Here is a 13901-nt window from a genome sequence, read left to right as displayed (position 1 = left end):
CTCCCCACTGATGCCACAGACAGCGTGTGGAGGGGGCGTGTCTAAAGGCTCAGAGGTTCTTAACCCCTTAACTCCCAACTGAACCGAGCACATTTTCTCCAGTTTGGCTTTACCCCAATCCAAAAGCTTCCGGAAAAAAAGGTGTGAAAATAGCAACAAAACTGAGACGAAAATAATGATGGAAATGTGACAAAAAAGTGACGAAAAATTGCAAAAAAAATACAAAAATATGATAAAAATATGATAAAAAAATGACAAAATAGTTACAAAAATGAGTTGAATACCCAACAAAAAAAATGATGGAAAAAAAAATGTGATGACGTGAGGAAAAAAATCCTCTCGGTTCAGGCGGGAGTTAAGAGGTTAAAGAGACAGAGGCCGATTTCAAGACATTCACTACAGCCATTTTGAGAGAGACATTTTATACAAGGCAGTTATTCTAATTTACTGCATTTACAGACCAACAGAAGGTTTGTCATCATTGTAGTGAGATATAGACTGGTGCTATGGGACTGAATAAAGCAGAACACCCCCTCTTTAATTACAACCACATTATTAACAAGGAATAAATTAATGGAACCCATTCATTTATTTATATATATATGGTCTTTCTTTTTTCTTTTTTTCTTCTTTTCTCTTGTATGTATTGTGCCCCCTCTGCACATTTGTAAAATATGCACTTCTTGCAATAAATTAAAAAAAGAGAAAGAGACACACAGCATTTATTCATTGGGTTAAGGCACCATGTACATCCTTTAGTGGCTGTTCTTTTGTCCTAAAGTTACAAACCTTATGATTTTACGACTATTCACACCCTTCTCCTCTACAGGCTAAACCACAACGCCCCCCCTCACTAAATAAGAATGTTTCCCTTAAATTATTCCATTTTCTGAGGACATTTTGCTTAATTCTAGCTTTTTATTTGCTTAAATTTAGTGTTTCTTTCTTGTTTTATGATAAGAAAAATATCCTAGAAATAAGAATTCTTAGCAAGAAAAAAATTCTGACCCCATTGGCAGAATTTTTCCTTAAAACAAAACAAAATGTCTTATTTTAATATTGTTTCCCTTGTTTTTAGGAGGGCACTTTTTGCAGTGTAAGAGATTAAATCTAAGGTTTGAGTAGATTTGGTCTTGTCTTAGACGAGATAAAACCCATAGTATTAGTTTTTCTCTTAATTCAGATAATTTTGTGTCATTTCAAGTGAAAAACAATGATTTGTCTGATTTGTCTGGGTTTTATTCTTGTTCCGTTGGCGCTACAGCATTTGTATCTTGGATCAGTTCAAACCGACTCAAATTCGACACAGAAGAACTTTCATTCTAGCCATTTTAAGTCTTTTATCTCATGCTGGTGATGTTTCCAGTGTTGTGCTTTACTTTGGATGAATAATCAGCGGCTTCGGCCTCGGTCTGTTTACAATAAAGAAAACCTGCCCCCCCTGGTTTACACTTTAAGAGCCCCTTTACGTGACGTCACCTCTAAGTATTTCTCTCACACACTCGCTCCCTCATTGGCAGATAAAGTTGAGTTTGTCGTCGCAGTCCCAGTCCTCCCACAGCCCGTCCCTGTTCACGGCTCCACAGCGCCCCCTCTGTGGGCAGCCCCCGCCCTGCGCCCAGGCCGTGTAGCTCAGGTTCTCCCCGCTCATCCACACCCAGCGATCCTCCAGAAACCTCAGGCCGATCCAGACCCGGTCCGACGCCACCCCCGCCTCCATCTCGCCGAGGGCCAGCCGCGTCTCCGTGTCCGACAGCAGGCTGGCGAGGTCGGCGTGGTGGGCGTGGCCCCCCCTGCAGAAGCCCAGCGCGTCCTCCAAAAAAATGTACTAAAAAATCGGAAAAATTGACAAAAAATGGACAAAAAAATGACAAAAAAATGACAAAAAATTTACCAAAAATTTACCAAAAAATGACAAAAAAATGTAGCGAAAAAAAAATAAAAAAAATTGACAAAAAAGTGACACAAAATGTACAAAAAAAGAAAAAAAAAAGAAAAGAAAAAAATGACGAAAAAGTGACAAAATTGGCAAAAAAAAAAGACAAAAAAGTGAGAAAAATTTAACAAAAAAAATTTATGAAAAAGTGACAAAAAATGGACAAAAAAGGGATAAGAATTTGACAAAAAAAATGCGAATAATTTGACGAAAAAGTGACAAAAAAGTCACGAAAATTTGACAAAAATGAGACGACTGCCCAACAAAAAAAGTGATGAAAAAAAATCTGATGATGTGAGGAAAAAGTTTAGTTTTGTAGGTCTTAGCTTTCGAGTCTTTTCACACAGCGGCCTGAATGTAAAGGAGCCTCTGAAGATGTGGCGAATACTCCGAGCGACACGGCTCCTTTTGCATGGATGGAAATCAGCGCTTTGAATGAACGACCTGCACGTTTTCCATTCTGTTTAAGCTCTTACCCCAGGGCATGTTCTTTACCCGAGTCCAAAAGCTTCTGGAAAAAAGGTGGGAAAATAGCAACAAAACTGAGACGAAAACAAGGATGAAAATGTGAAAAAAAGTGAGAAAACGTTGGCGAAAAAGTGAAAAGAATTTACAAAAAATTTAGAAAAAATTGACGAAAAATGGAGAAAAAATGGAGAAAAAAGTGACAAAAAAATTACAAAAAATTAACAAAAAAATTTACAAAAATGGACAAAAATTTGACAAAGTGACAAAAAAATTAACAAAAATGTTTTTGAAAAAAGTGACGAAAAAGTGACAAAAAAATTACAAAAAATGGACAAAAAAATGAGAAAAAAGTGAGAAAAATTGAGAAAAAATTGAGAAAAAATTTACGAAAAAGTGACAAAAAAATGTACTTAAAAATTCGGAAAAATTGACAAAAAATGGACAAAAAAATGACAAAAAATTTACCAAAAATTTACCTCTAAGTATTTCTCTCACACACTCGCTCCCTCATTGGCAGATAAAGTTGAGTTTGTCGTCGCAGTCCCAGTCCTCCCACAGCCCGTCCCTGTTCACGGCTCCACAGCGCCCCCTCTGTGGGCAGCCCCCGCCCTGCGCCCAGGCCGTGTAGCTCAGGTTCTCCCCGCTCATCCACACCCAGCGATCCTCCAGAAACCTCAGGCCGATCCAGACCCGGTCCGACGACGCCACCCCCGTCTCCATCTCGCCGAGGGCCAGCCGCGTCTCCGTGTCCGACAGCAGGCTGGCGAGGTCGGCGTGGCCCCCCCTGCAGAAGCCCAGCGCGTCCTCCCACGGCAGCCTCCGCTCCACCAACGCCAGGCTGAAGCACAGGGAGGGGAAGCTGTAGTGATCCATGAGCGCCATCCACCCGTGCATGGTCCACACGCCGTACTTGTACCGCAGATACGCGTCGCTCGTCTCCGAATACTGCGGGAGGACGTTGTTGTAGGCGGCCCGGCCCGCCCCGGACCACATCCACAGGTCCAGGCCGTCCTCCCGGTAGAGGCCGATCCAGGCGTTGCCGTAGTGTCCGGCCGTCAGCTTGAAGAGCTCGTCGTCTTCCGCGCTCTGGATCGGGGAGAGGTCGGTGTGGAGCTCCCTGCAGTTCGCCTGAGCCTGGAACCAGGTCATGGGGGTGGAGATGTAGACGTGTTTCGGGGGCAGACAGGTCACGCCGACGGGGAGGACGAGGAGGAGGAGGAGAAGATTCATCCTGTGTGAGACACCGAGCGAGGACGAAGTGAGGACGAAGCTCAGCGCCGGAGTCTTTTCACACAGCGGCCGTTTGCATGAATGTAAAGGAGCCTCTGAAGATGTGGCGAATACTCCGAGCGACACGGCTGCTTTTGCATGGATGGAAATCAGCGCTTTGAATGGACCCAGGGCATGTTCTTTACCCAAATCTAAAAGCTTCTGGAAAAAAGGTGGGAAAATAGCAACAAAACTGAGACGAAAACAAGGATGAAAATGTGAAAAAAAGTGAGAAAAAAATTACAAAAAATGTAGAAAAAAATGACGAAAAATTGAGAAAAAATGGACGAAAAAGTGACAAAAAAGTGACAAAAATTGACAAAAAAATGGACAAAAATTTGACAAAGTGACAAAAAAATTGACAAAAAATGTTTTTGAAAAAATTGACGAAAAAGTGACAAAAAAATTACAAAAGATGGAAAAAAAAATGATAAAAAAGTGAGAAAAATGTGATGAAAAATTGAGAAAAAATTTACAAAAAAATCGGAAAATTTGACAAAAAATTTACAAAAAAATGACAAAAAAGTGACAAAAAAATGTCTCGAAAAAAAATCTAAAATTGCTGAAAAAGTGACACAATGGACAAAAAATGTACAAAAAAGTAACGAAAAATTGACCAAAAAAAATCGAAAAAAAATGGACAAAAAAGTGACAAAATGGACAAAAAATGGACAAAAAATGGACAAAAAATTGACAAAAAATTGACTAAAAATTGACAAAAAAAATGGACGAAAAAGTGACAAAAAAGTCACGAAAATTTGACAAAAATGAGACAACTGCCCAACAAAAAAAGTGATGAAAAAAAATCTGATGATGTGAGGAAAAAGTTTAGTTTTGTAGGTCTTAGCTTTGGAGTCTTTTCACACAGCGGCCTGAATGTAAAGGAGCCTCTGAAGCAACAGCTCTGACGTCTCGATGTGGCGAATACTCCGAGCGACACGGCTGCTTTTGCATGGATGGAAATCAGCGCTTTGAATGGACGACCTGCACGTTTTCCATTCTGTATAACCTCTTACCCCAGGGCATGTTCTTTACCCAAATCTAAAATTCACATTCAGATTCATCTTATTGGCCATTTGCAGTTTGAAAAACCACGTTGGGAAAAAATGTGCAAAGAGCTCAAAGTGTGACATGTAAAACACGTAAAAAGACACAATATAAAAAACAAACAGACAAAACAATGCCACATTAAAAGCCTGAGGGCAAAATACTGTACAATAAACAGAAGTGCCTTGTTTAAAGTGATCACAGCTTGAGGAAAGAAACTGTTGATAAAAATAAAAGGTGGGTGGCCCATTTTGCCTGAACACAATTTACCTGAAGACGATTAATTTGAAAAATTGTATTTTTTTTTTTTTTATTTGGTTGGCACAGTGCATTTTAATGAACATACATGGGTCTCATGCATGTAAACAAGCCACACCGGATTGTAGCCTTGGGCTAATTTCCATCCGTCGTCCCCCATGCGCACTCACAAACACACTTTTGGCTCGGTTCCACCTACCCTACTCTACTCTACCCTGCTCTACTTTGCCTGCTCTACTTTGCCTGCATTTGAAATGTTTCCACCAGCCCACTTTACAGTTAACTGGTACTTTTTTTAGTACCTGCTTGGCCCTGGTACTTACCAGGCCAAGCAGGTACTGTTTCCAATGGATACAGTCAAAAGCAAAGCCATATCCATGGATACACCCTGGTAACCATGGATACAGTATCAGATTCTACAGAATAGTGGAAACACAACCAGGCCAAGTAGAGTAGAGAAGGGTAGGGCTGGTGGAAACGAGCCATTAGATTCATCCTGGCCTATTGTACATGTTTTTAGTGGTAGGGGAAACCGGAGTACCCGGAGGAAACCTACGCAGACACGGGGAGAACATGCAAACTCCACACAGAAAGGCCCCGTCCCTGATGGGAATCGAACCCGGACCTTCTAGCTGTGAAGCACGAGCGCCAACCGCTGTACTACCGTGCCGTAGTGTGAAGGTTTAAAAAGATCTAGGGCCTAAACCATTATATTTTATTCTGTAAATTTCATCAGAAAATATAAGTAATGTATATATTTATAAGTAATAGTCCGTATTACATGCCTTTTATTATTTTCTCAGCTGATTTAGCACAAAGTGCTACCTGACATCACCTGTTTAATGTCCCGCCCCCTCTGCTGATGAGGAAGAGAGGGAGAGAGGGAGAGAGGGAGAGAGGGAGAGAGGGAGAGAGGGAGAGAGGGAGAGAGGGAGAGAGGGAGAGAGGGAGAGAGGGAGAGAGGTACTCCGGTTTCCCCTACCACTAAAAACATGTGCAATAGGCGAATCCTCCAGGTGCATCAGCCTGAAGGACGGGTTAAATGCAGACGACACATTTCCCTACGGGGACATTAAAGTAAACAAACGTACGAACACGGGAGTGGCGTGACTCTGGGACGAGGCTGAAGTGTAAACACGGGAGCTCGATTCAAATCTGACGCCGCTCAGACGGATTACACGCTCTGGCTCATGTAAAGGCACACGTGTGGAGAGAAGGACCTGATCCACAGTCTCAGTTCCAGACCACACCCAGACCAGAGCGGATCCGGTTACACTCGGTCGCCACGGAAACGCCAGAGCTCCGGGGAACAGGGAACAGGGAACAGGGCAGGAGACAAAGAGTCTGCAGTTACAGAGCTGCTCCGAGCTGCTCCGAGGGTTTAGTCCTGGTTTTTAACTTCATCTTGTTCTTTTTTTAAATGTTCATTAACCTCTTAACTCCCACCTGAACCCAGTGCATTTTCACCAGTTTGATTTCTATTAAAAGTGAAAATAAGAGAGATGAAAACGAGACGTAAACGCAACAAAAATGTGACAATAATGTGGCAGAAAAAGAACAAAAAAGCAACAAAACATGGCAAATATGCAATAAAGCAGTTACAAAAAAGTGAGAAAAAAGTGACAAAAAAGCAAAAAAATGCTAAAAAAAAATTCAAATTAAAGCAACAAAATTGTGACAAAAAAGTGATAAAAAAGTGACAAAAAATTGACAAAAAAGTGACAAAAAATTGATAAAATTGTGACAAAAAAGTGACAAAAAAGTGACAAAAAAGTGACAAAAAAGTGATAAAAATGTGACAAAAATGTGACAAAAAAATGATAAAAAAGTGACAAAAAAGTGACAAAAAAGCAAAAAAATGCTAAAAAAAAATTCAAATTAAAGCAACAAAATTGTGACAAAAAAGTGATAAAAAAGTGACAAAAAATTGACAAAAAAGTGACAAAAAATTGATAAAATTGTGACAAAAAAGTGACAAAAAAGTGACAAAAAAGTGACAAAAAAGTGATAAAAATGTGACAAAAATGTGACAAAAAAGTGACAAAAAAGTGACAAAAAAGTGACAAAAAAGTGATAAAAATGTGACAAAAATGTGACAAAAAAATGATAAAAAAGTGACAAAAAAGTGACAAAAAAGTGACAAAAAAGTGACAAAAAAGTGATAAAAAAGTGATAAAAAAGTGACAAAAAAGTGACAAAAAAGTGACAAAAAAGTGATAAAAAAGTGATAAAAAAGTGACAGAAAAGTGACAAAAAAGTGACAAAAAAGTGACAAAAAAGTGATAAAAAAAGTGATAAAAAAGTGACAAAAATGTGATAAAAAAGTGACAAAAAATGGACAAAAAAGTGATAAAAAAGTGATAAAATTGTGACAAAAAAGTGACAAAAAAGTGACAAAAAAGTGACAAAATTGTGACAAAAAAGTGACAAAAAAGTGATAAAAAAGTGACAAAATTGTGACAAAAAAGTGACAAAAAAGTGACAAAAAAGTGATAAAAAAGTGATAAAAAAGTGACAAAAAAGTGATAAAAAAGTGATAAAAATGTGACAAAAAAGTGACAAAAATGTGACAAAGTAACGACATGGTAACAACGCGGTCTTAGCTTTCAAATGCACCGTTGCTCTGGCCTGTAGGCTGTGAGCACCAGTCAAGAAGCTTTCAGATTTGGGTAAAGCTGAACCGGAGAGAATGCGTTTGGTTCAGATGGGAGTTAAGGGGTTAAACAGAAGATTATCTCCGAGCGAGGCCCATGAGGGCGGTTTGTGGTCAGTCACATGACCCCGCACCTGCATGTGGGCGTGGCCTGCCGTGTCACCTGACCCTGCACCTGCATGTGGGCGTGGCCTGCCGTGTCACCTGACCCCGCACCTGCATGTGGGCGTGGCCTGCCGTGTCACCTGACCCCGCACCTGCATGTGGGCGTGGCCTGCCGTGTCACCTGACCCCGCACCTGCATGTGGGCGTGGCCTGCCGTGTCACCTGACCCCACACCTGTCGTTTCTTTACTCACGACGAGCCCCACTGACCTGGAACCGCGGAGTTAAATTATTCACACTCTCTGGTGCTGAGGTGAGAAGTCAGATGCCCTCCCGTCCTCCTCCCTTCACTACGTTTGGATAAAGCCGCTCCTCTGTTTCTCTGTTCAGCTTTTGTGCTGAAATAATAAATTAAAGTGGGGGTATTATCCAAAATTGACTTTTTCAAGCTTTCCATCATGTTATTCTGTCACTCCCTCATTAAAAACATGGCTGAAGTGTTGCCTTGGCACATTCACGTATTTCTGAGTAATCTGTAAAAACTCTGATGGCGGCCATTTTAGGGATAGGTTTGCCTGAGTCCTCCTAGGAACGCCCCCACCTCCTGGAGACGCCCCCGAGCCGAGTGACCAACCACTGCTCCTCAGCAGAACCCCCTCCCCACTGATGCCACAGACAGCGTGTGGAAAAATGACAAAAATGTGACAAAATGTTGCAAAAATGTAATAAAAATTGACGAAAAAATGTAATAAAAATGTAATAAAAATGGACAAAAAAATGGACAAAAAAACGACAAAAAAACGACAAAAAAATGACAAAAAAATGACAAAAAATGACAAAAAATGACAAAAAATGAAAAAAAAATGACAAAAAATGACAAAAAAAATGACAAAAACTTGACAAAAAAAGACAAAAAAAGACAAAAAAATGACAAAAAATGACAAAAACTTGACAAAAACTTGACAAAAAATGACAAAAAATGGACAAAATGTTGCAAAAAAATACAAAAATATAATGAAAATTTTAGAAAAATTGACAAAAAATGACAAAAACTTGACAAAAACTTGACACAAATGTGATAAAAATGAGTTGAATACCGAACAAAAAAAATGATGGAAAAAAAATCTGATGACGCGAGGAAAAAGATCCTCTCAGTTCAGGCGGGAGTTAAGGGGTTAAAGAGACAGAGGCCTATTTCAAGACATTCACTACAGCCATTTTGAGAGAGACATTTTATACAAGGCAGTTATTCTAATTTACTGCATTTACAGACCAACAGAAGGTTTGTCATCATTGTAGTGAGATATAGACTGGTGCTATGGGACTGAAAAAAGCAGAATACACCCTCTTTAAGACACTTTTCAGTCTTGGGCAAGGAGAAATGGTGAGATGTTTGTTTGCCTTTTATCTGTTGTAATTTCAGGAGATTTAGATGAAGGTTGTGTTTTTTGCTGTTTGTCTCTGGAACAGTTTGGGCTCAGGAGAAGCCCCCCAGACAGTGATGTTGAATGTAAGGATGGATTCAATGAAACATTTGTAGAAAGAGGCGAGAATGGATGGATTTGTGGAGTTTACGGAGAAAAAAAGAGGCGTTGAGTTTGAATGTGAGTCTATGGTCGATTATGGAGCCCAGGTATTTGTATGAATGAACCGTTTCTATTATTTCGTTGTTGTCGGTGAGTGAGGGGGAGCTGGAGTGGCCATGTTGGAAGTTGACCCAACATTTACTCAGATGTTTTCCCTCTAAATAAACACCTGTAATGTCATTCTGGCCCCGTCCCGTCTCTCTCTCTCTCTCTCTCCAGTTTATTTTCATAAAGCTGGGATTATTGCATAACCTCTCTTTCTCCCGGCGACCTCATATATTCCACTTCCTGGTCGGCAGGAAATGCCTGGGGTCCGAACAATGGCACTTCCTGTTTCGCCGTGAGCTGTTTGTTTTAGAGGAACCAGCGATTGCGTCCGTCAGACACTTTCGTTTGGACCGGGGGAGATTTGGAGATCAAACCTCAGACTGGGACGAGAGGAAACGGGATCACAGGCTTTGATATTGAAATGTGCTCACGTTGATTCCACAGCAGCAGTTTCATCGTTCATTTGTGAACTCGAGGAACATGTGACACTGGATCATTTTGAAAGTGTCAGTTCAGCATAAAGTCCATTTCTAACACGAGCCTTTGTTGACGTCACCGACATGTTTTCTCCTGTTCTCCAAATTCTCCAAATCTAAAAGCTTCTTCAAAATAGCGACAAAAAACGAGAAGAAAATGAGGATGTGAATTGACAAAAAGTGACAAAAATCCAGCAAAAAAGCAACAAAAATCCAGCAAAAAAAAGACAAAAATCCAGCAAAAAAGCGACAAAAATCCAGCAAAAAATGTGACAAAATAGCAACAAAAAGTGACAATAATCCAGCAAAAAATTGACAAAAATCCAGCAAAAAAAGACACAAAATCAGCAAAAAAGTGAGAAAAATCCAGCAAAAAAAGCGACAAAAATCCAGCAAAAAAAAGACAAAAATCCAGCAAAAAAGTGACAAAAATTCAGCAAAAAAGTGACAAAAATCCAGCAAAAAAGCAACAAAAATCCAGAAAAAAGCAACAAAAATCCAGAAAAAAGTGACAAAAATCCAACAAAAAAGCGACAAAAATCCAGCAAAAAAGTACCAAAAGTGCCATAAAAAAAAAGTGGCAAAAAGGAGAGAATGCATTTGGTTTTGGCGGGTGTAAGAGGTTAACTTTGCATAAGGAGTGAAACAGCGCCCCCAATTTCACCCTGATGGCCAAACAGTGTACTGCATCCATATTTAGTTGGTATTCACCAGATGCGGCGCAAAAAGTAGGTCAAAGGGCCCCACTTTGGGAACCCCGGCTCTAAGCAGAGGGCAGAGAGATAAACATTTGTTTAAAAAAGGAATAAATTAAGACCTACCAACTCCATTTTTAAATCAAATCCATTTTTCCCCAGCCCTACATAGCACAGGCATTAAAAAGCTCCTCCTGTGCCGTGCTCTGTGATGTTTCTTGTGTGTCCGACTTCCCGTTTTTACTCATGTGTCTTGTCGATCTTCAGGTTACGACTTCGCGGAGCTGGTTTTAACCCTTAACTCCCACCTGACCCGAGCACATTTTCTCCAGTTTGGCTTTACCCCAATCCAAAAGCTTCTGGAAAAAAGCTGTGAAAATAGCAACAAAAAAAGACGAAAACAAAGATGGAAATGTGACAAAAAGTGACGAAAAATTGACGAAAAATGATAAAAATGTGACAAAAAATCACAAAAAAATCGATTGAAAAAAATGACAAAAAAAGACCAAAAAAAATGACAAAAATGTGATAAAATTTGACAAAAAAAATTACAAAAAAATGACAAAAAAAAGACTAAAAATTGACGAAAAAATTTAAAAAAATGACAAATAAATGACAAAAATGTAACAAAAAATGACAAAAAATGTGATCGAAAAAAATGACAAAAAAATGACATAAATGCGACAAAATGTGATTAAGAAATGGACGAAAAAAGGACAAAAATTTGACAAAAAAAAGACAAAAAAAAAGACAAAAAAGTTACAAAAATGAGTTGAATACCCAACAAAAAAATGATGGAAAAAAATCTGATGACGTGAGGAAAAAGATCCACTCGGTTCAGGCGGGAGTGAAGAGGTTAACCCGTTTTTAGACCGTTTTTACTCACGTGTCTCGTCCATCTTCAGGTTACGACTTCGCCGAGCTGGTTTTAACCCCTAAACTCCCACCTGAACCGCGCACATTTTCTCCAGTTTGGCTTTACCCCAATCCAAAAGCTGTGAAAATAGCAACAAAACTGAGATGAAAACAACGATGGAAAAGTGACAAAAAAGTGAGAAAACATTGACAAAAAAGTGCCGAAAAATTTATGAAAAAATGACAAAAATTTGACAAAAAAATGACAAAAATATGACAAAAAATGACAAAAATGTGACAAAAATGTGATTAAAAATTGACGAAAAAAAGGACAAATGTGATAAAATTTGACCAAAAAACAAAAAATGACAAAAAATGACAAAAAAAATACAAAAATCGGACGAAAAATGAGACCGTTTTTACTCACGTGTCTCTTCGATCTTCAGGTTCCGACTTCGCGGAGCTGGTTTTAACCCGTTTTTAGATCGTTTTTACTCACGTGTCTCGTCGATCTTCAGGTTACGACTTCGCCGAGCTGCTTTTAACCCCTTAACTCCAACCTGAACCGCGCACATTCTCTCCAGTTTGGCTTTACCCCAATCCAAAAGCTTCTGGGAAAAAGGTGAGAAAATAGCAACAAAACTGAGACGAAAACAATGATGGAAATGTGACAAAAAGTGAGGAAACATTGACAAAAAAGTGACGAAAAATTGATGAAAAAGTGGCAAAAATATCACAAAAATGTCACAAGAAATTGACAAAAAATTGACGAAAAATTTGATAGAAAAAAATTAAGAAAAAATGATGAAAAAAATGACAAAAATGTGATAAAATTTGACAAAAAAATTACTAAAAAAATACTAAAAAATGAGAAAAATTTGATAAAATTTGACAAAAAAATTACAAAAAATTGACAAAAATGACAAAAAATTGACCAAAAAAAAGACAAAAAATTGACGAAAAAATTCAAAAATATGACAAAAAAAGGATACAAATTTGACAAATAAATGACAAAAATGTAGCAAAAAATGACAAAAAATGTGATCGAAAAAAATGACAAAAAAATGACATAAATTTGACACAAAAAAGTCACAAAAATGACAAAAAAGTTACAAAAATGAGTTGAATACCCAACAAAAAAATGCTGAAAAAAAAAAATCTGACGTGAGGAAAAGATCCTCTCGGTTCAGGCGGGAGTGAAGAGGTTAACCCGTTTTTAGACCGTTTTTACTCACGTGTCTCTTCGATCTTCAGGTTACGACTTCGCCGAGCCGGTTTTAACCCGTTTTTAGACCGTTTTTACTCACGTGTCTCTTCGATCTTCAGGTTACGACTTCGCGGAGCCGGTTTTAACCTGTTTTTAGACCGTTTTTACTCACGTGTCTCTTCGATCTTCAGGTTACGACTTCGCCGAGCTGGTTTTAACCCCTTAACTCCCACCTGAACCGAGCACATTTTCTCCAGTTTGGCTTTACCCCAATCCAAAAGCTTCTGGAAAAAAGCTGTGAAAATAGCAACAAAACAGACGAAAACAATGATGGAAATGTGACATAAAAATGAGGAAAAATTGATGAAAAAGTGGCAAAGTTTTACAAAAATGTCACAAAAAATTGACGAAAAATTGACGAAAAATTGACAAAAATGTGACAAAAAATTGCAAAAAAATTACAAAAAAAATACAAAAATGTGATAAAAATGTGATAAAAATTTGACAAAAAAATGACAAAAATTTGACAAAAAATTACAAAAATGTGATAAAAAATTGACAAAAAAATGACAAAAATGTGATAAAAATGTAACAAAACACATTACAAAAATTTGACAAAATTACAAAAAATTAACAAAAATGTGATAAAAAATTGACAAAATTATTACAAAAATTTGAAAAAAAAAATGACTAAAATTTGAAGAAAAAAATGAGGTTAACTCAACTTCGCCGAGCCGGTTTTAAACCCGTTTTTAGACCGTTTTTACTCACGTGTCTCTTCGATCTTCAGGTTACGACTTCGCGGAGCTGGTTTTAACCCGTTTTTAGACCGTTTTTACTCACGTGTCTCTTCGATCTCCAGGTTACGACTTCGCGGAGCCGGTTTTAACCCGTTTTTAGACCGTTTTTACTCACGTGTCTCTTCGATCTTCAGGTTACGACTTCGCGGAGCCGGTTTTAACCCATTTTTAGATCGTTTTTACTCACGTGTCTCTTCGATCTTCAGGTTACGACTTCGCCGAGGTCTTGCGCTGGTTCGGCGAGCGCGTGGACCGGATCATCCTGCTTTTCGACGCTCACAAACTGGACATTTCGGACGAGTTTTCGGAGGCGATCCGAGCGTTCAAAGGACAGGACGATAAGATCCGAGTGGTGCTGAACAAAGCGGACCAGGTACAGACGGAGAAACATAAACATGGCTGACCTTCTCCCCTCTGACCTCTGACCTCTGACCTCTGACCTCTGACCTCAGGTGGACACGCAGCAGCTGATGCGAGTGTACGGCGCCCTCATGTGGTC

The 13901-nt window shown here is 39.0% G+C and overlaps 1 protein-coding gene across 1 annotated transcript in view; it reads left to right on the top strand.

The window, feature by feature from the left end:
- The window catches only part of ehd4 (EH-domain containing 4), a 66672-nt gene that overhangs the window by 39251 nt on the left and 13520 nt on the right, over positions 1-13901 (top strand). The window contains exons 4-5 of the mRNA XM_079573507.1: positions 13609-13775; positions 13855-13901. The exon at positions 13855-13901 is cut by the window's right edge and continues 87 nt beyond it. Of these exons, the coding sequence (XP_079429633.1) occupies positions 13609-13775; positions 13855-13901 (214 nt within the window). The remainder of the gene's footprint in view (positions 1-13608; positions 13776-13854) is intronic.

Source organism: Gobius niger, assembly GCF_951799975.1.
Source record: "Gobius niger genome assembly, chromosome: 16".
Taxonomy (NCBI): Eukaryota; Metazoa; Chordata; class Actinopteri; order Gobiiformes; family Gobiidae; genus Gobius; species Gobius niger.
The sequence above is the reverse complement of the archived record's forward strand: the minus strand, read 5'-3'. Positions and strand labels throughout refer to the sequence as shown.